This window comes from Anopheles coustani, chromosome 3, assembly GCF_943734705.1.
Source record: "Anopheles coustani chromosome 3, idAnoCousDA_361_x.2, whole genome shotgun sequence".
NCBI classification, from domain to species: domain Eukaryota; kingdom Metazoa; phylum Arthropoda; class Insecta; order Diptera; family Culicidae; genus Anopheles; species Anopheles coustani.
The window spans coordinates 43,375,537-43,402,252 of NC_071288.1; the positions used below are offsets into that span (position 1 = coordinate 43,375,537).

Sequence of the window (26,716 nt, forward strand, 5' to 3'; positions counted from 1 at the left end):
TATGGCTGTTACTTTTTCGATTTGCTTGTCTTGTATGTTTATGTTTAGGCTTTGGTTTTTGCTTTTTGGTCCGAATAGCATATATTTAGTTTTTTCAGCGTTAATACTCAGCTCCAGGTGTTCGATTTCCTCGATAAAGGTGTTTGTTATTTGTTGTAGTTTTCCTTGTAGGTCTGATAAGTTGTCTCCCGTTTCGATGATGCAGAAATCGTCGGCATATTGGATTAGGTTTATTTTCCCGTTTTTGTTTATTTTTTTGTGTAGCTGTTTTGTATATATGTTAAAAAGTGCTGGGGAGAGTACGTCTCCCTGAGGAAGTCCGTCGGATATTAGTTTGTTAATCTTTTTCTCGCAGACCGTTATAGTTATGGTTCTATTGTTTAGTAGTGCAGCTACCCATCTGGTGAGTTCCATTGCCATTCCGTTGGCTTCCATGATCTCTATGAGTTTGTCAGTACATACATTGTTATATGCGTTAGTTAGATCGATAAACATTATACCCGTTAGTTTGCGGCGTGATTTGTTCTTCGCGATTTCTGTTGTAATGTAGTTCACAGCTTGATTGATTGATTTGTGTTTTTGGAACCCCATTGATGTTTCTGGTATAATGTTGTTTTGTGCACATGTGTTGTTAAGCATTTCTAAAGCTGCTGTGTTAATCACTTTGGTAATTGTCGGGATCAGCGATATTGGTCTGTAGTTAGTCGGGTTACTGGGGTCTTTGCCAGGTTTAGGTATTGCTACAACTTTAATGTTTTTTAGCTTCTTTTTAAGGACACCTCTTTTCCACATGTGGTTTGCCTCTTTTATCAGTATTTCTTGAGCTTTGTTGTTTAGGCTTCGCAACATTCCATATGTAATTTTATCTTCACCTGGTGCTGTGTTTTTCTTCCTGTTTAAAATGGTTAGCCACTTTTTTTTGTTGAGGATATTTTCTGCAATTATTCCTTGATATGGGTGCTTGTTCCCCTTGCGGTTTTTTTTGAAGTGCGTATTTAGAAATGTCTTGGCAGCTTCTGGGTCGTTGTGGATTATGTTATCCTCTGTTTTTTTTAGTGTAACTCCTTCCAGGTTTCGTATTATGTTCCATAACTTTTTGGTCGTTGTGTCTGCGTCGATTTTGCCAATAGCTTCTTCATATTTGGAAGTTTTATATTTCTTTTTCTCTATTTGGAATTTTGCTGCGGCTCTTTCTGCTGATATTTCGTTTTCTAGTGTTTTATTGTTGCTCAGAATTCTTCTTGCTTTGTTCTTATCGTTCCAGGCCTTTTCTGTGTGCACATTCCACCAGATCTTTGGTTTGTGTTTCGTTTTGTACTTGCATTGTTTAAGAATATTGTTTAGTTTGTTGAAAATTAAACCAGCGGTCGCGTTTTGTTGCGGTGAGAAGTTTCCAATTTCTTTATATAGTTTGCTTTGGTTAATACGTATTTTTTCCTGGGCAATTTGTAGTTCGTTAAGCTCCGTAAAAATGGTTTTGTGGCACGATGAGCCCATGTGGTGGTCGCTGACCCTCCTCGTGCTTTGCCATATGAGATCCTCGGTGATGATGGTTAAATCTATTGCTGTGTTTCTCCTTGCTATGTCGGTTGATATATGTGTGGCCTCGTAGTTATGTAGGATATGGAAGTTTGTGTCATTAATTTTTTCCATTAAGGTTTTGCCTTTCCTATCATCCCAAGGGTTTCCCCACGCCGTGTGGTGACAGTTGAGGTCCGCTGTTATTATTGTCTTTCTCTGATTGTCTTGCATTATTATGTCTAGTAATTTCTCGAAGTTGTGTATTGTTGTTGAAGGTGCCGCATAGACTGAGTATATTTTTAATTTCGGTTTGATAGTTTCAATGATTGTATACTGTATTTCGTGGCAAATATCGGTGACCGTTTTTGTGACGAACCTTATCCCCTTTTTAACGCATATACATGTACCTCCGTATCCGTCCTCGCGGTGTGTGTAAACAAGGTTATAATTTGGTATCGATGGTTTTCTTTTCTCTTCACTTGTCCATGTCTCCATGATACATGCGATTGATATGTCCTGTGCTGATAAGATGCGTTGAAGCTCGTCCTTGTTTTTGGGCAGGCTGGTTATATTACTTTGGAGGATGGTAAACCTTCCCATGTTGCTTCGGTATTTTGCTTACAGAGTTTTTGTGTACAAAAACGCTGAAGCTAACCGAAAACCGAGGTTCGTCGCTCTTTCCCGTGCCTTCTAGAGTCCTTTAATTGATTAAAGGGTCTGAGGCCCTTTGGTTGTGTTGCTTATGCGTTTTTTTTATTGGTGTTTTGTGGTGTTTGGGGTTCGCGTCTGGGCCTTTTGCTGTTTTGTTCGGTTGTTACCACCTCAATTTCCCTACATTCTGTTGGGAAATATACTATTTTCTGTGGGCTGCTAGCTGTGTTATTTTGCGTAATAGTTTCTTGGTTTGTTGTGGTGAGGTTTTCCGTGTTAGTGTTTTTCTTTACGCTTTTTGTTGAGGTTGTTTTTGGTACTGTAAAAATGGTTGGTTTTTGTACGATAGTGGTGCTGGTTGGTACTGTTTGTTTCGTAGCCTGTTGTGGTTTCAGCCTAGCGGCATTTGCATAACTTAGGCTTTCCATGTTCTCCATACGGTTCTGCGAACAAGATTTGAACCTGTGTATGGGTAAGCCACAGAACCGACATTCAGTCTGCCCTTTATAAGCCACAAAAGCTTTGGTCCCCATGTACCCCAGTTTCTCGATTGTTGATGGTACCGGTTTTGTCATAATCATCCGAACGAAAATGGTTCCTGTTTCTGCCGTCCGGAATATATATTTTTGGTTTCCCCTGGCTGGTTTAGTGATTTCGAGAACCCTACCGTATCCTTTTAGGGTTTCCTTAATTTTTTCTTCAGTCACTTCGCTCGAGACGTCTTCTAGTTTTAGTGTTGTGGATCCATCAGCTAAAGATACTTCTTCCGGATAGGTTTTTTCTCCCACCATTATTGTGGCGTCGGTCCCCATTGCAACGGCGCCGATCGCGGTCTCCATTTTGTTAACCGTTATCATGGCCCATGGTTCCTGTCTTAGGAGGTGAAGAGTTAAAACTTCCTCCTCCTTAAGTTTTAGGGTTTTCTCCACAAAGTCGTGTACTTCCTCGGGGGGTGGCCTCGGCATGCCTTTAAAATCACATTTAATTATAAAGGTGGCTTTCTCCATCTTCTTCTGTGATCCTTGATATAGAAACGGCCCGTCCGGTTGATTGTGATTTTTCTAGCTTTTTACGTCTAGAATCAGCCTTATACCGGGCTCACTCGGATGTTGATAGTAGGTGGATGGGTCGTTTTGAAGTGTTTTCACGTATTAAAAAACTGCCACTTTAAACGTTTAGAAAAATCAAGAAAAAAGGTTCGTGTAGGAAAGGTAAAAAAAAAACTGCTAAGTCACTGTCACTCGGTTCGTTGCTTGGCGCCGAATGGTACGCTATACTCGATATACGCGAATTTACAATACGCGAGTTTTTGCAACTGACAGCTCACAGCGTTGCCTGAGTTCTGATTAGTCAATTTTACTTTGTTTTTGTTGTGTCTTATGTTACATTAAAAAAGTATTTTATTATCTATAAATTAACGATTAGACAATTACACTTTAAAACGGGTTTCGCGTGAAGGATGGACAAATACGGTACGGACGAATACGGTACGGACGAGGCAGCTCCCGGGAGACGATACGCGTCCTCTCGCTAGGACGGTCGGGAAGCGAAGCGGCCATCCTGTTGTTCACCTCGTCCGCTATCGGATACCGATAGCGGCGAGTGGAAGGATGGCTGCGTACGTTGCAGCTTCCAGTGGATGATGAAGCTGCGTCTCCACAACATCTCCCCCTTTTATTTCCGATAATCGTTAAGCCAACGAGGAAGTCTTCTTTGCCTAGAAGACTTTCGTGGCACCGTTAGCGGCTGAGTCGAAACACTCGGAGCTGCTTCCGTAGGTCCGCATGACGGCTGACGTAGTGGCGCTTGCGAGACAGCTGTGGATGGTGCAGGCGGCGGAATCGGATCCGCCGGGTCAGGAGCCGCCGGGCCAATGAAGGAACTGCTCGGTATCTGTTCCGTAGGCGCTCCCCAGTCGCCCATCACTATGTCGTAGGGCAGATGAGGGGACGTTGTTTGCTGACCCAAGTGCGACGGGCTACGAAGGTTTCGCTTTCGTAGCTGATTTACGTGCCGCCTAATTGTACGCCCATTTTCCGTTGCTACCTCGTACAGCACACGTCCACATCTTCGAATAATGGTCCCCGGAATCCATGTTAAGTTTCCTGAGAAGTATTTTGCCAGAACCTTATCACCTTCGTGGAAACTTCTACGACTCTCGCTCTGCTGTGACTGATGAGCCGTCGGCGGCCGCAGTAAATCGAGCGCAACCCTCGGCTGTCGACCGAACATAACTTCGGCGGGCGCCTTCCTTTGGTCCAGGAGCGGGTGAGGAGTCGTTCTGTAGGTCTGTAGAAAATTGTCCAGCGCCTCGTCTGATGAGGATCCATCCATTTGACCCTTCTTCAAAGCCCTTTTGAAGGTGTCGACGAATCGCTCAGCCTGACCATTCGACTGAGGATGGAAAGGTGGCGATGTGACTTGCTGGATGCCGTTTCGGCTGCAGAATTCCTGAAACGATTCACTGGTGAATTGCGGTCCGTTATCACTCACCAACGTTGATGGCATCCCAAAACGAGCGAAAAGACTACGCAGTATTGCTATCGTTGCTGAAGACGTCGTGCTCGAGGTTTTGATGATCTCCGGCCATTTGGACAGCGCGTCCACTACCACCAGATACCAAAAACCTTCTATTGGACCGGCATAGTCCACGTGCACTCTGGACCAGGGACCTGATGGTTGTGGCCATGGAATGGGGTCCACTCGTGGAGGAGCCTTGGATGCCGCTGCGCATGGCTCACAGGATGCAACGTAATCCACGATGTCGTCGTCTATAGATGGCCAGTAAAGGAAGCTCCGTGCGATCGCCTTCATGCGTTGAATGCCGGGATGGCCATGATGAAGTTGCTCCAAGCATCGCGTGCGCAGGGTTTCAGGGATGACCAATCTCTCCCCGAACAAAAGGCAACCTTCCACCGTTGATAATGCGTCCTTCCTGTCACTGTATCGTCTTATTTCTGCTCCAAACGATACTTTTGAAGGCCATCCATCTCGAACGTACGAGTAAACTTGTTGTAGTACTGGATCACTTTTGGTGCTACGCTCAACATCACTGAAAGCAAGTGGAAATGAGCTGACGGCATTTACGGCTACAGACTTCAAATCGTTTTCTAAGTCGATGCTTGCTATGATATATTCTGCTTCTGGCTTAGCGTGATCCTTTATCAGGCGGGATAGTACGTCCGCATTTCCAAATGAACCCGATGGTACATACTCGATTTCAAAATCGTATAGTTGCAGGGTTAACGCGAATCGTTGTAATCTGTTGGCTGTATACGTCGGGATGCCTTTCTTTGACCCAAATATACGGAGCAGGGGTTTGTGATCGGTTTGCAGCAAAAACCGCCTGCCGTAAATCATTTTATGAAATTTTGTAACGGCGTAAACGATGGCGAGACCTTCTCTATCAATCTGACTGTAGTTTGTCTCGGCTTTTGTCAGTGCTCTAGACGCGTGTTGGACCACTTTTATCGAACCGTCTGGAAATTGGTGACTTATGGTCGCGCCGAGACCGATCGATGAAGCGTCTGCGGATACGATAATTTTGGCTCTAGGATCGTAGTGCGTAAGAAGGAGATCGGACGACAGTATCTCCTTAAAACGGTTGAAAGCCTCCTCGCACTCTTGCGTCCATTCGAACTTGTCTTCTGCTTTCAACAGGTTATCAAGCGGGTATCTAAGGCCTCGCATGTTAGGGACAAATTTGCCGTAGAAATTTATGGCCCCTAAGAAGGATCGTACGCCGCTGATGTCTTTAGGCGCTGGCAGATCACGAATCACTTCTATTTTCTCCGGATTTGGCCTCAGTCCGCGGTGATTCACAATATGACCCAGGTACCGGATTTCACGCATCTTGAAAGAGCATTTCTCTGGGCGTATCGTGAAACCGTATGCCGCTATTCGTTGGAAAAGATTGAAAAGGTTTGTATCATGGTCGTGTTCTGTCTCGCCCCCGACAATCACGTCATCCATGTATCCGCACACTCCTTTCAATCCAGCGAGCATCGTGTCGACTATTTGTTGGAAAGCTGCTGGTGCCGTCTTTATTCCCGGTGGCAATCGGTTATATGTGTATAATCCGCGGTGAGTATTGATCACCAGATACGATCTGCTTAGCTCCTCTACCTCTACTTGGGAGAAAGCGTCCGATAGATCAATGGTGCTGAAGCATCTACAGCGTGCTAGCTTCGCAAAAATATCCTCGGGCAAAGGCAACGGGTACTCATGTGCTATCAATGCCGAATTTAGCCCTGTTGAATAATCTCCGCAAATGCGGATGTTGCCGTTTGCCTTTCGCACAACTACTATGGGGGCTGCCCATTCCGAAAAATCGATCGGTGTAATGACGTTCATTTGCTCTAACCGCTTTAATTCGCCCTCAACTGCCTCTTGCATTGCGTATGCCACCGGTCGTTTTTGCCGGAAAACAGGTAGACTGTTTTCTTTAATGCGCAGCGCAATGCGTGCTTTAGTGCACTTTCCTGGCCCGCGAAATACCTCCGGAAACTTGTGCTCTAAATTTTCAACGATTTGCGGAATCGTGGCTAGCTGCCCACAAAACGCATCTAAAGGCATCGAACCTAATTCGAATGCGTCTATCAAATCGGCTCCGAAAAGTTCCAGTTCAGCTTCTGAAACGCGAATTGTAGCCTTTTTTGTATTTTCACCGATTCTAACCGTTGCTTCGAATTCGCCTGTTAGTTTTAGGCTCGACCCGGATGCTGTTTTTGCCTTTACGCTGGCGTTTGTTAGAGGCGGGCTGCCGACGCGTTCCCAGAGGCTATGGCCAATTAATGTTATGTCTGAACCCGTGTCCAGCTGTAGCTTTAGGTTGGTTCCGTTTATAATAACATTAACGTACTTACGGCATGAGGCTACGGTACATATGCTGACAGTTACGGCTTTCGTCGCTGGCCGGTTTGCTCGATATTTTGTTCGCCGGGTGCCGCTGCTTTTGCGGGAACAGAAACCTTCCCGATGCCCGATCTTTCCGCATGATCGGCATTTTTGTGTTTTGTACGGGCAGTCTCTCGTCCAATGTAGTTCGCCGCATAACCAACATGGCCTGCTTGGTTGAGCACTTTGCAGTGGAGAACGGTGATGCTGAAAGCTTTTCGATTTTTTAGTATACTTTGCTTCGTGCAACATTTGTACTTGCCGTTCGTGTCCCTGAATGAGGGCACTGTCTCCTTTTAGGTTGGTTATGCGTCGGCACTCTGCGGTGAGCTGGTCCAAGGTTACTTCAGGGTGATCCTCTATGCGCGCTAGTAACCTTGTCCGGATCTCAGCGTCTTTCTCGTCCTTAAGTCCGCACACGAGGATGAGGCATTTGAACTGCTCTTCGCTCATTGCCGGTAACTCGAAATCAACACACGCTCTGTTGACCCGGCAAGCGTAAGCCACTAGGTCCTCTGTTCGCCTTTTTTCCGTCTGGAGGCACCTATATCGCTTGCTGAGGGTCGATTCCGCCTTCCCGAACAGGGCTTTCAGCTTTGCCGTCGTCTGCTCGAAGGTGAGTTCCCGTGGGGCAAGTGGCAGAATAAAACTCACGTAACGAGCATGCTCGGCGGTGCCCAGCTTGCGCACCAGTAACCGCACTTTTGCCGAATCGTCCAACCTGGACGCATCAAGACTGAAGAGATCGTCGTAGCGGGAAAACCACGCTTCGAACGTGATGCCATTTTCGACGTCGAAACGGAACTCGCTGATGTTTCCCGCCAGGGAATCTACGATTAACTCTGGGTTACTCACGGGCTGCTGCTGGGGCGGTGTGTGTTGTTTTAGGGCTTGCATCATAAACTGCTGCTGCTGCTGCATTTGCTGAGACATCGTTTGCAGCATCTGGTAGAGGAATGCGTTTTCCGGGCTCGTGAAAGATGGTGCTGGGACTCCATTTTGCGCGCTTGGAGTCGTCGATGGCGCCGGGTTGAAATTTAACGATGGCGCCAGTGCTTCGCTTCGGGGCGCTTGCCAGGGCGCCTGCGGGTTACTCGAGGTCATCGGATGTTGCAATCCTCCTACGCCGGATTGTCCGAAGGATGACCTCCGCTGCTCCTCGTCGGGCAAAGCGTTCGTTTCCATGCCGCTCAATCTGCGTCGTTTTGCACTCGGTGGCGGAATTTTTGTAGATAGGATTCCACCACTTTTCACACGCACGACACGCGATATAAATTAAAACTTTATCCTCGTCGCCACTGTTGTGTCTTATGTTACATTAAAAAAGTATTTTATTATCTATAAATTAACGATTAGACAATTACACTTTAAAACGGGTTTCGCGTGAAGGATGGACAAATACGGTACGGACGAATACGGTACGGACGAGGCAGCTCCCGGGAGACGATACGCGTCCTCTCGCTAGGACGGTCGGGAAGCGAAGCGGCCATCCTGTTGTTCACCTCGTCCGCTATCGGATACCGATAGCGGCGAGTGGAAGGATGGCTGCGTACGTTGCAGCTTCCAGTGGATGATGAAGCTGCGTCTCCACAACAGTTTTGGTAGAATGAAGTTTTTAAAATGCACTTTGAACAGAGATATAATGATACAATAGTACTTATTAGTGATTTTGATAGAAGATATGCTCAGTGTCAACTCTTCAATATGAGATATAAACGATATGGCAGAGGAAATCCGCGATACGCGAAACTTCGATATACGCTATTGCGTTCGGTCCCAAACATTCGCGCACTGCGGGGGCCAACTGTATTTCTTTATAAAAAATAGTTTCCAGGAATTTTTCTAAAGCCTAATTTGCAAATCGCGCTAAAAACTCAATCCAATAATCCATTCTACCTTGCATTCGATTTGAGTAAACTGAAATAAATTGTCTCTAGATCGACTCGTTGTGTGACTAATTTGACTCAAATCATTGTGAGTCGATTCACGTCAGAATCGAATCAAATCAAGTCCAAAACAAATCAAATCTGATTCGAATAATCGAATAAAATCTTTAGCCCGAAAATAGACGTAGCGCGTCCAACGCGTCCGCGTCCAGGTCGAACCTTCCAATAGTATCTAATCGACGTTGGCGGGTTGACAGTTTGACAGATTGTAGATCACATTCGGGACGCGGACGCGTCGGACGCGCCCCGTCTATTTTAGACCTTAGAATCCGTCAAATGGGATTCAAATCTTTAGAATCCGTCCAATGGGATCCAAATCTTTAGAATCCGTCCAATGGGATCCAAATCTTTAGAATCCGTCAAATGGGATTGCGAATCTTTACAATCCGTCTAGAGATCGAATCTTTACAATCTGTCTAGGGATCGAATCTTCGAATCTTCCGAGTCCCGATTCTGCCAACACTAAAGTGATCCATTTCTCCGAACGGGATGAATGGAAAGGAAGAACCCGCTAAATCGTTCTTATTGTTATCGACAGGATAACACCGTTTCGTAAAAAACGACATCCAGGATAATCGGAACGATTTCTCAAGAATATCTCGGTAAGCATATTGCCCTCGCTGATAAATAATCAATTTGACAGCATCGGAATCACCGTACCAGCCAGATTATGTTGTTGTAACTCTGCAAGATCGTCGTGGTAACAACACAAATCGAGATTTCTGTTTACAATAAAATAGAACAACTGTGCCTTCCCATCGCCTTACAGAAGATGCATAATTTCTCTTTGAAGGAAATAAAGAAAAATGTGCGTGTGTGTCGCCTTCGTTTGTGAAATGTTTTCGATTTATGCAGTTGTTTCCGTATTCAAGAACCCTTATAACACATTTCGTTCCAGGTTCAGAAATCGGTCCTGATGGAGTTCACACGGTCCATAACTGGGACATCGGTTGTATCCTATCCATTAGCAACAGGGAAGGTATATTTCGTAGCACTAACGAGTAAAGATCTGCTACGTGTACCGTAAAGGAACAGTCAAGGTAAGCTAGGTAAATATAGGACCCACTAGGTCATCAGTTTTGTTATATGTACATGTTTAGTAGATTGGTTCATTTCATACTTTCGTACACGTTTTGAGTCGTGTAAGCAATGATATTGGTTTCCCATTAAATGGAACCAAATTGCTACAAGATCGTTTGTCAACAATGTAGCTAATCATGTGCGATACAGTTGTCGCCAAGTGGTTTTTGTTGAATGATACTGCTGTAGTGCATCATTTAAGTCTATCGCACACCTATTATAGCAATAGGAAGCTAATATAACTATAAAAACTAAAAAAACAAACGGGATCAACATTCGGCACCCTGACCTCGTTTGACAGCAAGCACCAGATGGTTGGCCTGCATTTGCCATTGATTCAGTACAATCTGTACGAAATCAGTCCAGAAATGGAACCTAATTATGATCAAAGACTGTATTGAAGTAATACAGACATAGAAAATGCATGTTATGCTTCTAATGAAACTTGCCATTCAAAATTCGTAACATTTTTGCTGTTACTGCCGTATGTGGTGCTAATGAATGTTTATATTTTGAAGACGAATTACACCGCACTTTTGAAAGGCGATGGACGGTGTAATGTGTCAGATGCGAACCCGTTGCGCCTTCCTTTCGTTTTGAACCAGAATCGGTTTCACACTTTACTTTTGTTTGTAAACATTTTGATCGAACAGTGTAATCGTTGCAACGAACTGCATGCAGTATGCATGGACTGCATGATATTTTGTTTAACATCTGCCGCACCTTTCAAACGGTGATAGGCAGTGAAAATAAGTAAAATCAAATTTGTATATAATTCCATAAATTATAATATTTTTTTTCACATGTATTACAGATAACGTACTCGGAACAAATGGCAATATTCGATCAACAAAACTATCGTAACCGTTTTCGTAGATGCAATAATGAACGCGCTTTAAACAACACGTCATTCGAAAAGGCGTCGTAACTAATGTCCGAAAACATACCTTTCGAGCAGTTGCCTCCATCAGTCATCTCTCTCTCTCGTTTGTCAACGTTAGAAGCGTGCGAGGGAACAAGCCAAGCGAAGGTTTCCCAGCCGATGCTGAACCGTCGAAAATTTGAACCATTCGCAATTCGAGCAAGTTGAAAGCAGCAGGATTGATCAGCCAGCACTTTATCTACCAGCAGCAGCAGCAGCAGTAGCAGTAGCAGCAGCAGCAGTGTAAAGCGGCGGTACTTCTAGAACTGCGACAGACCAGACACAGCGCATTTTTCGTCGTGGTCTTCGATGTCCGCGTTTTGCGTTTTTGCGGCAGTGTGTCGTTTCCGGCGGGTCAACACCTCCCAGTGGAAGTGATAAATTTTCTTTCCGAAATCTTCGAACGGCGTAGACTGTGAAAAGTGTGATTTGTGAAGAGGAAAATACGGTCAGCCATCGGAAATAGTTACCCGTTGAAGCTGAAGCGCAGTGGGGAAAAAAGTGAAGCCATCTTTTTCAGTTTTCGTCGCGTGCGACGGCGATATGCGCTAGAGCGGGAGCGAAGAACGTGTGCGTACAGAGCATTTTTTTCACAAAAGCAGTGGAAGAGTTTGCATAGGATGGTAAAAAGGTTGTAAGCATTGTGTTATTCGAGGCAAAAGTAGTTTTTGAAGCGCAAAGGCGCTTTGGCGGAAAAAGCTGACAACGGGTGAAGAAGAGCAGGATCCAGCAGCGACCGAATGTGAATGGTGTGAAGAAGTGAGAGGGAAGTGGAGGAGTCGTCGGCAATCGATTGCTGGTGTCTGTGGTGGTGTATGAGCTACATGCATGTCACTGTGTGTGTTGGAAGAAATCCGCGAGGACCGGGTTTTACATGGGAGCACATCACTACAAGCGCAGAATTTGTTATGAGCGTACATAGTATACATGGTACCACCATTTTAATGTGCCATCGGTGTGTGAAGTGATTTGAGGCTGGAAGGAAAAAAGGAAGCGTGATGAGAATTGTGTTCCGGTAAAGGAAAGCCATTTTTTCAAGCGTTCAAAGTAATGAATTCTTCATAGGCAAAAGAAGTTGTCCGAATTTCGTTGAAAAGTGTGTTACGGTCGTACAGCTTGCTTTGTTCTTCGAGGAGGCAGCATAATTTGCATCGCAACCGCGCGTCTCTTCGTTCTTTTCGACACCCTTCCAGGGTAAGTGTTCCCAGTATTGACACACCTAACGCATGTGTCGCCGACAAAATTGTTTAAAAATATTATTTACGCAGTAAATGTAAGGAAACGCATTATACAGATAGCATAAACTAACTGAACATCAAGAGGGATGTTCTTCGTTCTGACCGGCATTGCAAAAAGAAAATAAGCTTTGGTAGATATTGATTTTATTTGGAATTTTCATTTCTTTGAGCAGTTAGTTATCTCTATTTAATGTAAAAAGAAAATAGCCGAACCTAAATATTAATTCCTAACCGTTTTCAATCTGGTAAAATAGTTTTTGTTCTCTTTTGTGGCAAAAGCTCAATTATCAAATGCAAGGTTTATAAGCTAAATTCAGTCGAAAAAGCTTAAAAAATTAGGATATTAGCCTATTTTTCGGAATAAATTATTAACCTAGGTTTTATTTTCATTTTCCTAATCTCATGAGGCGCACGAAATTGTAGCAACCAAGCTAAAGATTCCATCTACGAGAACTGGACTAACTTTTGGAATAAATAAAATTGAAAAGCCACAATAAAATGCTTTGAAAACGTATCATCGTAGGTAGTATAGGAAATCTTTAAAGTGTCTTAACTTAACCATTTACCGAAAGTTAAAATTGTTCTGTTTAAAAACCTATTGTATAAAGATAGATTTATTATAATGAAGATACAGTACGATTTATTTGTTGTTTAATTGAACTCCTACCGGTTTCGAATGCATTGGTGTGAGGATTAAACTCGGCTTATTACGATGACGGTGAGTCACGGGCGCTTTGTTTTTGATAATGAAGAGTTCAATTCCATTGTTTTGAAACAAGCATAGCACCTTCGCGCTGCTACTGTCTGATGCCATGGAACTGTGAATACCTTCGGAAAACCCATATGCATTTACAAACGGTATGAAATGATCCCGGGAAATCTCCGAAACCACTCCTGCATGGGGGCTCACACCAACGTTGTGTGTGGCTGTAAAAATGTGTTTGCATTATGTAACGAACACGCGATACGCGGCAAAGCGGAGGCAATCCAACTCGGGATGCTCGCGTTCGTGGTGAAATGAATGTGTATTTATCTTGAATGGACCAGAAAACCGTTCACAAATGGAGGAGAAAAAATGTGCATGAAAAGAAGATGCGAGTAACCCAGAAGAACATTTTTTCGTGGGTCCAGAATGTAAGGTGCATGCCTCGACGAAGCACCACATTTCCAATGCCGATCGTGCGCGGGTCTGTTTTCCAACGCACCAGCCATGATATCGCGGTAACCACGACAACGAAGCGAATGACACCATCTTTTCCTGCTGCTGCGGTGCACTTGGGGTTCGGTGTGGATTGGCAAAGTGCTCGGTTCGTTCTGCTTGTCTGCTGCAGTGTATCCACGTCCGCAAAAATTCTATCCGTCGCCGACCGAGCTGTATTTACAACCCACTCTCCACCGATGACGGAAACGGACGGGCTCACCGCTTCTCACGTCATGGCCACAGTAGGAGTTTGCACAACAAACCGTAGGCTAAAACTCATCACCAATAATTGATAGGAAATGCTTGCTGTTAACTTGAAACTAATATTGCATAAATCAACTGCGGGGTTTAATTTATTTCCAAGAATGTTTAACATGTTTATTAAGCTATCTTTTGAAGGTAAATTTGTTCAAATCATCACTGATCCTAAACGACTACGAAGCGCTAACCATGCCAAAAATCAAGCATTCTCAGTACGTTGGTGGAAGCCAAAAGAAAAATAGCGCTCTCAACATGAAGAAAAAAATGCCGGTCCCGAATGCCGGTGGTTCGCGAACGAATGCGCGCGCGGTTTCCACAAGAAGACGTACAGAGGACAGACAATTTTTGCCGGGCAAGAATGGGCTGCTCTTCCGTGCTCTCCTTGCAAGCGCTGACGCAGGTGTGAGAAGGATAGCATGAGCCAAGCACCGGGAACAAACATAACATGTTTTTGCATGAATGTCTCTTGCCTCGCTTCAGAAGAAGCATCTGTCGCTTTTATGGCCACACGATTCTTTCCTTCGTCGGACGTGATGGTTTTATCAAAAAATGTGTTCAAGTTATAAAAGAATTGTGGGGCTATAAGCCTCATTTGAAAAACAGGTTTATCAACAGGTTCAATGTGTAAAAAACTGTGCCTAAACGTTATTGAACTGTGGATTTTTGGTTTCTTTAAAAATTACCAAATACTGATCAGCGTTACGTTAGGTTGAAGCTTTATCTAAGCATCAGAAACACTCCTCACACGTGCGAAGAGTGAATAGTTTGTCTGACGCAATGTTAACGCAATGATGCAATAGAGCCATAAGATGATTTCAAACCATTGAATAATCGTACGACATACATACATTCCGAATAAGTGTTTTCCATAAAAAGATGCGAAAATTGTGAACGAATAGCAAGGTACGCGTTCCGTACATCTAAGGTTCTACTCTTTACTACATTCCACGAGTTGGTTAAGTTGTGGTTATTGCTAGAATAATTACAACTCTCGCTTTGCTACTTCGTTGAATGAAAAAAATGAGATCCTAATTATTGATTTTTCCTCTTTAATTGCAGATAAAACACTCTCCGACTGTGCACGGTGAAAATGGGTCCAAAGTGAGAACAAATGGGATACCGGTGTTAGTTCAACCTGGTCCTGCTTTGACGAAAGTGACGAAACTTACCTAATCCGTTACCAGTGGTGAACGTAAACGTTGTGCTATATTGAAGCGTAGAATACACGTTCTCACACCGGCGGAAAGCAAGCGGCCAGCACCGAATTGCCTGCGCGCGTGCGAGCAACGGTGAATGGGACTAGCGGTCGCTGCTACGTCGGTGTCTACGAAGACGTTTCGATCCGATGCTGTGGAAGAGATGGCCCCCGCTCTTACGGAGCCACTGAGCCAAAGCAAACTGTCCTCCTCGGCCGCTTCCGGTGCATCGCCGAGAACGAGCAGCAGCACTACGACGACCGCCACGGTGACGGCCACGCTCGGCGGTACGACACTGCTTCCCTCGGCGGATGAGCAGCAGCAGCAGCAGCAGCAGTCGTCGTTGCAAGAAGTGGTGGAGAACTACGCCGAGCAACAGGTAGTTGTCCAGCAGGATCTACCGCCGATGGTGGAAGGGTTAGTCGAAGGTGTTGTTGCCGCCCCTACGGTACCCCTCACGACGGAAGCGACTCTGGATGAGATGGGAATGTCCCTGCCGGTAACGTCTGGCGATGGAGGCAGCACCACGGTGGACGATATCCAGAACAACAACAGTGCCAGCGGTGGTCTGAAGCAGTTGGAACAGGACAGTAGCTGCGATCTGGTGGAGATAGCGCTTGAACAGATGCATCACGAGACGACGGCCCTCGTTGGTAGCGGAGGGGGTGCGACCACCATGGATGCTATCATGGACGCAGCAGATGCTGGGATGGACATAGGCACGGTTGCGGCACCTGTTGGCGCAATGCCCTCGAACATATTGCAACCGCCGCCAGTCACCGGACCACAGCATTCAGATTTTGTGCTCATGGACATCAATAATACCCCAATCATCATGCAACAACCGGTGACCTTTCCGGACCAGCAGGTCCCGATCCAACAGCCACCGCAGGGCTTGATAGGCCAAATGGGGCAGAATCAACAGGACCTATCGCAATCTTCGACTTCCTCGCTCGGAGTCTTTAGTGGAGTGGGCGGCATGGCAGGGGGTGGTGTCGGTGGTACCGAGCTCGGTGGTCTGATGAAGGAGACCGGACCGGATATGGACCAGATGATCCGCGAAATATCGACCGGCGATATCGACCTGTTGCAGGTGTTGAAGAGCTTCGAGAACAACAGTCTGCTGCTGTTCAGTGACGTCGATGTGGCGAATCTGTGCGACGTCGGGCCGGGCGATGGACGGGACGTACACGCGCTTCCGTCTTCCTCCACACCCTCGACTTCCCCCAACAAGGACCGGGAGCGGCTCGAGCTGCACGCTGAAATCGTGAAGCGTCAGGTGCAGATGCAGCGCAAGTACGACTTTCTAGTCCGACGACTCCACAAGGTAATCGCGCGGTACATGGGCCAACACGTGAGCGAAGAGGTGGCCGGACTGTTCGAGCACACGCAGCGCTACTGGAAAAAGCGCGAAAAAGAGCACGCCAAGCAAATGCACAACAACAACAGTGGTGGAGGTCCCGGGAACGCGTCCGCGACAGCCGCTTCCTCCTCCTCGGCCGGGGCGAATGAAAAGTGGCCTGAAATCATCCCATTTCAGGCGCCACCGCCCGATGCCGCGCCCGCCCCGCCAGAAAAACTGAAACCGATCTCGGCAAACGCGCTCAAGACGTTCAGCAAGCGGATGGAAGGAATCTCGAGCACGATCTGCTCGATGGAGAGCAAAAGCGTGCTCCACAGTCGCTATTTTCACGGCGTAAGCAGCTGCGGCCCGAAATCGGCGGCGGTCTCCTCCGGTTTGCCACCATCCCTGGCGGACCCAGCAGCGTCCACGTCGTCGGCAGCTGATGGAGGCGGTTACGCAAACATTTCCAACACGATTCCTCTGTTCGATCGGGTGGCCACCCAGGAGCTGGAGCAGACGGCCGGGTTGCTGCACGCCGAGTTGCGGCACGTTCAGAATACCATCGATTCGGACGCGACGCTCAGCAGCTCCGGTGGAGATTCGGCGGATGAATCGATGCCGTACGTGAACGAGCTGCAGGAACCGCTAACGATGTAAGTGAGCGGGTCGCTATGTGGAAGTGTTTTCCATATTAATATCTGCCATTGCACATGCTTTATCGCTGGAATTTATCATATAATAAGGGTATAATTTTTTTTCTCATTTCGAAAATTGCTTCAACACTATCTTCTCGTTCGGCTTGCATTGGATCGAAATGGAAGCCTTCAATATTTAAAGCAGGAACCTGTTGTTTTCCAATACATCTGCCATCTCGGCGCAAGTTGCGTACTAGTTGGTAAATTATTTGGTTTATCATCGAATCATACTGCTGCCATCATCGTTTCCTAGCAACCGTCTGGCGCCGACGACCACTTTGATCGGATTATTATTTGTAAAATTGTAGCCGTCTTCGTTTTCGGTTTAGTAAAAATGATGCACAATCTGCAGTTTCATGAGTCCAGCAAAGCTGTGCTAATCAGCTCGATTAAAAGTTATCAATTTTAAGTTGTATTTTATCATTTTTTTTTTTTTGAGGCGTTAGTTGCATAAATCAATTATGCAATTTTCAGTTCATAAAAAAGGTGATAAGGGCCCCCCATTATCAGCTCCCGGGTCAAGGCCGCTATCGTCTCGAGCGTTGGATAAAGGGCCTAACCCTCCTAATCGGTAATAGTATGCCATAATATTTCGCGGTTTGATGCCCTTGAAATCGAAACTCGTGCCTCATTCCGGAGCAAAGCGCGGGTGCCTGCGCTCAACATACCAATAGCAAAGAGCGAAATGCTGAAAGGGAGAGTTAAATATACCGCAGATGAATGAAAGATCTTTATTTTCCTTCATTCCCTTGCATTACATTGCTTTGGGTTTTAAAATGAGTTCTCAGCTTTCTTACGTCAATGAGAAGGAATGTCTCACCTTTGAGATGTGTTTTAGTTTTGCTCTTGAATGTGTTAAGCTTGAAGAGATTGATAAGCATGGTATGGCATTAGAAACAAAATACAAGGCACTTGTAGTGCAATCTTGTAATTAAAACAAAAGAAATAAGGATATGCTTTCACTTCACAAAACATGTGTTCAAATGTAGGGAACTTCTAAGCAGACTGCCAATTATTAATATAATTCTTTCCCTTACGCATCTTTTCCAGCACCGAACGAGCGTCATGGAAATGGTCGAAAGATCGGGCGGCGGTTGCGAGCCGATGGACCTGGCTGGTGGCCCGTATAGCCGACCTGGAGTACCGGATTCGTCAGCACAGTGAAGTGCTGAACAAGATCCGCGCCAAAAAAGGGCCGGTTGTATTGGAGGAACCGCCGGTGGCGGCTAGTTCATCTTCCACCGCCGTTGGCAGTAATCCGGAGGATCCGCAGCAGCAGCCTCCACAGTCGATTAATGGTTACCGAGGACAGCTGCCAGGAGGCAGCAGCAGTAGTAAACCCCTGGACACCTCTGACCCAGCGGCGGCAACCACTGTGGCCCCAGCGACCGACGATGAGGACGACCTTATGGCAAGTTGTTCTCGCGCGAAACCCTACTGCCGGTTGCGGTTCCGAAAGCGTAAGCTACTACCGACCAACAACCTGCACGTCATATCGAAGCGAGCCGCACGGCCAAGGTACGCGATGTTTCATAAAAAATGCTCTCCCCTCGATCCCGACAGCTGGTAATGGTTTTTCGTTTTACTTACCCCTTTTTTTCACTTCTTACTCAAAACAGTAACTTCAAGTGTGGCTGCCAGTGGCCGTTGAATCCGTGTGCCCTCTGCACGGGTCGGCTGGATCCGACGGCCCCCCGAGACCCGCTAGATACGATGCCATTCGCCGAACGGGTTGCCCTGCTCGATCCCTGCTTCCATTCGGTGTTAAGTTTTCCGGAAGGTAAGAAAAAAGAAGGTCATCTGCAGCGAATGGTGTTCCGAACGCGGATTAATTTATTGACACAAATATGAATCGTCGAGATAAGATCGTGGCAAACTGTCGTGGAAGAATGTTTGGCATTTGTCGCGCTTTATTAAATATTTTTCATTTGCCTTCCCGCCTTCATCTTATGTTGGGAAGAGATTTTTCAAGTACGATACGAGCGTACGTGTGTCAGTCTGTGTGTGTATGCGTTGTGTATTAATCGACTGTGTGCTACAAAATAAAAGCGCGCAGCCTCTGTCATGCCACCATTACTCAGCGTTTGATTACGTTGTCAGTCTCTACGTCGGCAAGTGTTGTTCTACGGATATGGGGTATATGCGCTAGCGTTGGAACTAGGTGCTGCTGTTGCTGTTCAGATCCTCACGCTTCTATTGCGTCTTTTAGCTGTCCAATGTGCATTATAATTACCAACAATGCAAACCTTTAAAAAACATTTTGTAACATTTTTTTATGTCCGTAAAGCTACAATTTCGTCAGAGCCCCGATCTCTGGACCCTGGACATAATTCAAATGTCTAAGGTCTTTAACTTACCTAAAAACAGTTTATGTTACAAGTTTGCCTTTATTCCGGCAGCAGTATCGCCGTGGAATGGTTTAACAAGGGCCTGTTTCGATTCTAGGGGTGGAAAAGTGAGTCAGTTTTTTTTGGTTCCACTCCTCTCCTTCCCACTTTACTACACGGTCGAACGAATTACAACTTACTCACAAACACACACACGCGCGCGTAACTGGGGTTGGCTTACATATGGGACAACAACAGCAAGGGCCGCCGAGCATATGGGAAGATGATGATGGTCCGCCGTAGTATCTCTTGTTTGGTTGTGCGTTTTCTTTTTTAATTGTAACGCAAAAGGAACTGAAACAGCGCACTTTGGGTCTCACAAGTACGGAAGGCAAAACTTGCCACCATCTGCTCCAGAATATAGGGTTTATTCTCGATCGTAACATATTTTCCTTTTTTTGGAAATTTAAATTAATGCCATATACTTTGGGATCAATCTGGATTAACCCATTACTTAAAAAAACTATTGGAATCATATCTACTTTCCCGTTTTTACTATGATTAAATTATATAACAATCATCATCAGGAATTCAGCATATTTCACAGCACGTTGAAAATTCCGTCAATTGCTACGTTAATGGGTGTTAAACAAATTAAATAGAAAATGCGTCGGTTGGAACTGAAAAACTTAATTAACAACATTCTCATGCACGAATATTTTTATTGATTAACCTGATTAACATCAGTAACTAACGATATAATAGGTTTTATGTTAGAATATGAGTATTTGAAATGGCTGTAATGCGGTTATAAAAGGAACTTTCTCATACTACTACTTCGACTTCATTTCTATCGATTTCAATGAAGCACCGAACCTAGGTACTTTCTGCAGAATGTTTGAGTTTCAAGTTAACATCTGCTAGATGAAAATGTGTCGTGGAAGTTGTGCAAAAGAAAGTATTTTTTCTGGTTAAAAAAATGAAACATGATTTGTGAAACTCGAGAATGACATACGAATGTAGATTTTTGATACTCATAAACGTAAAAGTAAACCAAAATATTTGTCCGCTACAACTGCAATTAAAGTACAAAACATGATCCTCGATAGAATCTGTACAATACACGGTATATTCATATAAAACAACACCAAACAGAGCCCACTAAGCGCGATATCAACGCAAGATCACGCGGAGTATAAGATCGCGATCATTTATGCTGGATGTTTCTTTTTTCCCCTTCCGTACCACCATCAAAGCACCAGAACTGTACTATTGCGTATGGTAATACGGTGGCAGTCCAGGGCTCGTGTTAATGCTCCCGGGAGGAGGGAACACATCAGCGCCTTTGTGCGATGGCGGCCTTCCTCTTGTGTGTGTGTGTGTGTGGGTTTGTGTTTCGATGGTTCCGCACCACCGGAACACATATTCTCCGAGAGTTCGTCACGCCGCCGCCTACACGCAAAATGTGTGCGTGTGTCTGATGCTGGTACGTGGAAGTACCAACACGTGTGCCATTGCCCTTCCTCCTCCCTCCCGCCCATCCCCTCTTCCCTTTCTATTGCGCGCGCCAGCATAAATACACGGCAGGCAAGCGGGCGGACGGCGGCGGCGGTGCATAGCGCAGCATATTATCAGCGGACGACGACAGCGCACCGCTCGCGCCACCACACGGAGACGGAGACGGACGTTTTCCCGCGCAAAATGTTGCTGCTCCCCGTGTGGCGAGTGAAGAGAGGGGCCGGGGAATAGATATAGGTGTATTGCGTTGTTGCTTTTTTTGTGTGTGTTGTTTGGTTTTCGGTTCCCCCCAGAGAGAGAAACCCCGGGGATGGAAAATGTGCATTCCGGCGCTGTGCACATGCGCGCGGAAAACTCGAAACATTGAAAACAGTCGATCGCAATAACGAAAGCATCTCTCCCCCTCCCTTTATCACCGTTTTCTTCCCCACCAGCACCCAAGTCGACCACGGCTGGGGTGGAATAAGGGAGGAAAGTTGGCGGTGTTTTATTATGAAAACGTTCCGCACGCACCCAAACACAAAGGGTCTGGTGCACTCTTCAAGTGGCAAGAGAGTGCGAACGAGCGAACCAAGGGTTTTCGGGGAAATGCTAGATACTTTTGGGAGCGACAAATGACCCATCAGAAGGGCGGACAAATGAGCCCGTGCCACTGTACTCTGCCCCACACTGCAATGTTGCACTTGCACCAAAGATGCTTTCTTTTTATATGTGTTTGTTTAATTGCTATAATGGTTGAAAAAATTAGCTTGGCAAAGGGAAAATCGATGAAAAATGATGGCTCACAGTGTGGTGCAGTTTCCATGCTGAGCATAAAATGATGAGTAGATGCTTGGTAATGTTTATAAGGATACATTTCTTTTGCGGGGTACAAATTATATAGCATCCGATCGGAATTGAATAACGGCCGTGTGAGAACTGAAAACTAACATTTATGTCTCTTTCCCCATTTCCAGACATTTCGCACAGTGTGCATTTGGAGGCGATTATGCGGCTGCCGGAATGGCAAAACCGGATGATCCGCAGCACACCGGTCACCATTCCGGCGTCGTCCACATCGCACAAGACCTCCGGCCTAGCGGGTGCATCAAGCCGTATCGGTGGTCGAGGCGACGCCAACTCGTCGTTCTTCTCGTCCGGTGACGAAACGGCGCCGACGTCGCACGGCAAGCGCTACACGGGCTCGGATGGCAAGCGGAAGTATAGTAGCAGCATCAACAACAAGTACAAGAACACCAACGATCGCTCCATTACCACCGATAGTGGAAATAGTAAGTAGATTGGAGACACGGCGTCGTCGTAGGAGTCATTCAGAGACGGCATGCAAATCTAACATGATGCTCCCATTTGTCGTTGCAGAATCTAAAAAAGCCAAATCGAGGCGGGATGTGATACTGGCGAACAGTCGCAAGTCCGGCTACCTACCAGACGGTTCGCGGACGGGACCGAACGGCCACAGCCGCAACCACAAGAATAAGTCGCGCAAGTCGTCACACTGTTACGAATACTACGACGGAAACGATGGTGGCGTTAGCCGTAGCAAGAACTCGTCCCCGACGCCAAACTATCAGCGAAACGAAAGGTATGCAATGGGAGGTCACATTTTCTGGAGCTTACAGCGTAGCTCTTGATGGTTCCTAATGTTCGGGCATAGTAAAGCTCTTTCAAAACATTTATTTTCCAAAATATTTAAGGATACTCTTACTAGTGGTAGCTTTACCAGCTCTTATAGCAACATAATTGATGTTCTCTGTCCTACTAAAAAAGCAGTACTACTGACAAAGTTTGCGTTAGAAAAAATGAACAACTATAAAAAGAGGATAGGAAAAAAACCACGCAAGATAATTTAATGATGTAAATTACTGTAAAGTTACATCAGTTTAGTATTTAAAAAAAATATGTCGACACCCAATCAGGCATTCTTACGTTAGTTGGCTAGAACTCTACCCATAGGCGTAAAAACTATTTATGTTAGCATGTTTTTCTTATGTGGCCATCACGACCAGCTGCTGTTCCATTTGGGTTTTGGTTTACTGTTAAGGCCACGAAGGGTTCAATTTAAATGATATCAAATTTGTTCTGAACACAATAGTTCCGCCAAACACAAAAGTTCCCATGGTGTTCTTCGTTTTTGCATGAAAAATTTAGTTAAATCATTGACAATGTTTGAAAGTTGCTAATTTGTATGTAAACATTATCCGGCTTTACAATTTATATGTTGTTATAAACTATTTAACTTATTCGCTTCCGCTTCCATTTTATCTTTTCCAGGAGGCCACGAAACTCGTACGACATCGACAACATTATTATACCATATAGTATGGCGGCTTCTACGAGAGTATCGCTTCCACAGTACAAGGATATCGCAATACCAAAGTACGTAGAACACAGAACACAGGCGGAAGATCGAAGCTCTAACCACCCACATATTTCGTGTCATATTTTAGATGGCGTGTTGTGGATGATATTGATGAATCCTTTGCCGGCCTGTCGGCCGACGGCGGAGACACGATGAAGCTCGATCCCGCCACGGATACGAGCCAGTGTTCGACCTCTTCCTCGACAGTGTCCGCCAGCGAGCGTGTGGACGACGACAAACAGCCTCCTACCCCCCAACCCGTACTCAAGCGATCGCGCGAGTCATCGAATCCGCCGAACGGCACGAAGGCGTCGAAGCTTGCCGGCTCTATGGGGTACGTGCGGAAGGAGGAACTGGAGGAACCGCATCATCATCTGGTGCACCAGCACCAGCAGCAACTGTTCGTGATGCCCGCGCTGGACGACGAGGACATCTCCGACGAGGCGATCATGCTGAAGCACGAACGTGCCCTGCAGGAAGAACGGAAGAAGTTCCGCACGTACATGAAGTTCCCCTGGAGTCGACCGCGCGCCAATCGCCGCACGGAAAGTCGCGCCGGTTCGAGCGGTGGCAATACGCCCGATCCCACGTCCCCCGCGCCACCCACGCCAATGGTGGAACACGATGTAGGTATTCACACCACGTCCTCTGCGCGTGTGAATGACCGACAGAAAAGCTCTTGTCTAAACTAACTCTTTCCCAATATCAAACGCTTTCAGTCTTCACCGGCCTGTCCGTCAACTCCTCTTACACCTCTCGATGGGCAGGAGCTGTCCGAAGCGAATGTGATCAATGGTGGGTGTTACATTTCCGCAACGATTACCGCGCATGATTTAAGTTTAACGGACCCTTAATGCATCATTTCCATTCTACCGGGTTAAACCGTTTTTTCCGCAGCACTGAACAAAAGTTTAACGAAGAAAGAACGCCGAAGGACGGTGTCGTCGAAGCGCGACGAACAACAGAATCAAGCTGCTGCCGTTGGCGGAGCAGGCAGTACGACGCCAGATACACGCGAGGTAAATTGGAACACTTTTCTTCAGCGAATAACTTTGACTATCATCAATCGATTGTCGCTTAAAACATGGTTAGCTTCTGCTCTGAGTAGGAATTGGTCCGCACACCGCCGGAGTGCATGTTTGAAAAATGACATAAAATGCATTTTGAGATGCATATCAATCAATTGTTAAGCATCGATTAAGGTTATACAACTTTTGTATGCTTACAACTATTTGTATCCTCTTCATATAATATAATATGATACACTTCTCGAAGCAAGAATGGCACAAACCGGCAAGGATGCGTGATACAAGTTATATTATTTCCTGAAATTTTAGTTTTTTTTACAGTTTGGAATGTTATTCCAATCATTTTTATATCTTTTTTATGTTCTTGTTGCAATATCTTCAATTGTGGAACAAAAGCTAAAGTGGTTTTACCTTGAAGTCGCTAAAACCACTTTAGCTTTTGTTCAGCTTTTTTTTGTAAAAAAAATCAACTGAAAAGTTGTGTGAAACTGATTGCAATAACATTTCAAACCGAAATTACAAACATTTTGTTAAAAAACAGGGTTTTGTTTGCACGGCTTCGAGTTTTCGCGTTGTTTTTGTCCGACACGGTAGAACTTTTTCTTCGTATGAGAGTAAACATACCATTTTTCACTTTCATTTCAGTTCGAAATAAATAGTTTTGATGGATGTCGTAAGAATGAACTCGAAGATAACAGAAGCATTGAAGAACAGAAAAATGAAAAAAAGTTGTTCACTAACATTTTGAATTGACTTAGCTTAAATATGTATTACTTATTATCAACTATCTTTCGGATATCGATAAAATGTTATCGATTGAATTTATGAACGGATAGTTTAATCGATAGTTTATTACAACATGTTTAACAATCACTAAACCATATTCCCATTAAACATAACAACTAGAAAAATTGAAAATTTATTTAATGAAAAATATGAGCTTGAAAATATTACAATTGCTTAAATCCTCCTATCCGTTTTCCGCTAGGTTGTGTCTCCTTACGAGTCGCTTCAGTTCCCACTGCCGGATGACATCTACGAGGACATGGTGCGCTCGATGCCCAACGACCACATCGCCATGGTGGAGGACTGCATTAGCAAGCTGACCGGTCGCGACGGGTTGCCGCTGCGCCGTTCACGGCATCGCAACAACAACGTGCTGCTGATGCTCAAGTCGAGCGCTGTCCTAGCCCCGGCCAGCCTGGGGCTCGGTGGAGCTCGCAATCCGCTCAGCTCCAGCGCTTCGTGCTCCTCGACGACACTGTCGGCGACCGAGACCGACCTGGAGGAGTTCGACGACGAGGATCTGATGCTCGCGAAGCGCACCGAAAACCAACTGATCATGGAGCGGTTGCTGAAGGGACGGGGCGAGTCGCAGCAGTACGAGATCGAACCGCCGACCGCGAAACCAATCCTCGGTGACGACGAGGACGAGGAGGTGATCGATGACGAGGAAACGGACACGGGCGAATCGCTGTTCGTCGAGGAGGACGATCCGAACGATCCCGAGTGGCACGATCGTCCCGCCGGTGGAGGTGGTGGCCGTTCCGGTGGTGGTGTTGGTGGTGGTGTGGTTTAGTTCACAAGCCAAACACAATAGCGAGCGCGCGTGTGTGTGTGGGGCGGTGGTTCCAGTTTTTCCGCCTATTTTTATCTTATGGTTTTAGAACGTACACGGCTTCGTAAGTAAGTTTATCGGTCTTATTCACTATGTGAGTTTTTTTTCTTTTTCTTAAAACCAACCAGAAGGAAGTTACCCTCACCACAACTACCGTGGGGTTGTTGTTTTTGAAGAATTCAATTTTACAGAACAGGAAGATGCAAATGGCAACAGCAAACAGCAAATTATCATAAGCTTAGAATTAAAGTGTCGGAAAAAGGATAATTATGAATCCAAACCCCCCCCCCCTACCCAGTTGTGGCCATACTTTCGGGAATCATTTTACGGTTTCTCCTTACACCGTTACCACAATTCCACACTACCCGGCCTCTGTTGCTGCAATTTCACATTTGTATCGCGAGTGTTTTTAGTAGTAACCGGACACGGCGGTAATACGGTGCACAACAAACGACGTTAACACACACGTTCTAGCGGAGGTTTTAAGTTTTCACACATAAGATTGATTTAAGATTATATTTTACTATTCTTCACCATCGCCGTCTTGGCAGCAGTGGAAGAGAGGGAAGGGATAACCTAAAACTATGTGTGACCGTGTAACAAACACGTTGCTCTCCAGTGCATGATTTTCTTAGCGTTTGTTTGAGGCGGAACGTCAAGTGGCGAGTCGGTTGTAAGAATATATGGATATACACGAAACAAAGGCCAGTTTGTGGTTTATAGCTTAACAAAACAACCCGTTTGTCGCTTTCCAGAGCATGTCCTTCTACCCTCGTTTGTTTGTAAACCAAGCCCTTCATAGGATTATTTTGGAAGCGCGTTAAAAAAATATTTTTACGAATTTTAAAAGGGATTTTTTCTATGGTCTCTGTGTACAGTTTTAACAAAACGTTTAAACTGGTAAAACAGTGAGA

At 45.5% G+C, this 26,716-nt stretch overlaps 1 protein-coding gene across 1 annotated transcript; it reads left to right on the forward strand.

Annotated features, from left to right (window-relative positions):
• Window positions 1-11,284: 11,284 nt before the first annotated feature.
• Window positions 11,285-26,504, forward strand: LOC131271858 (uncharacterized). The gene is made up of 11 exons (XM_058273417.1): window positions 11,285-12,210; window positions 14,776-16,910; window positions 18,003-18,470; window positions 18,572-18,732; window positions 21,754-22,068; window positions 22,157-22,379; window positions 23,069-23,173; window positions 23,245-23,782; window positions 23,876-23,951; window positions 24,054-24,175; window positions 25,173-26,504. The coding sequence occupies exons 2-11, from the start codon at window positions 15,010-15,012 to the stop codon at window positions 25,761-25,763; spliced, it is 4,500 nt and encodes a 1,499-aa protein (XP_058129400.1). The 5' UTR covers window positions 11,285-12,210; window positions 14,776-15,009; the 3' UTR covers window positions 25,764-26,504.
• Window positions 26,505-26,716: the final 212 nt, after the last annotated feature.

Bases quoted from the DNA above. Each gene is read 5' to 3' on its own strand.
- LOC131271858 (XM_058273417.1), top strand. From the start codon at position 15,010: ATGGGACTAGCGGTCGCTGCTACGTCGGTGTCTACGAAGACGTTTCGA. The intron at 22,069-22,156 runs GTAAGTAGATTG...TTGTCGTTGCAG, and splicing joins TACCACCGATAGTGGAAATA to AATCTAAAAAAGCCAAATCG. The intron at 23,952-24,053 runs GTGGGTGTTACA...TTTTTTCCGCAG, and splicing joins CGAAGCGAATGTGATCAATG to CACTGAACAAAAGTTTAACG.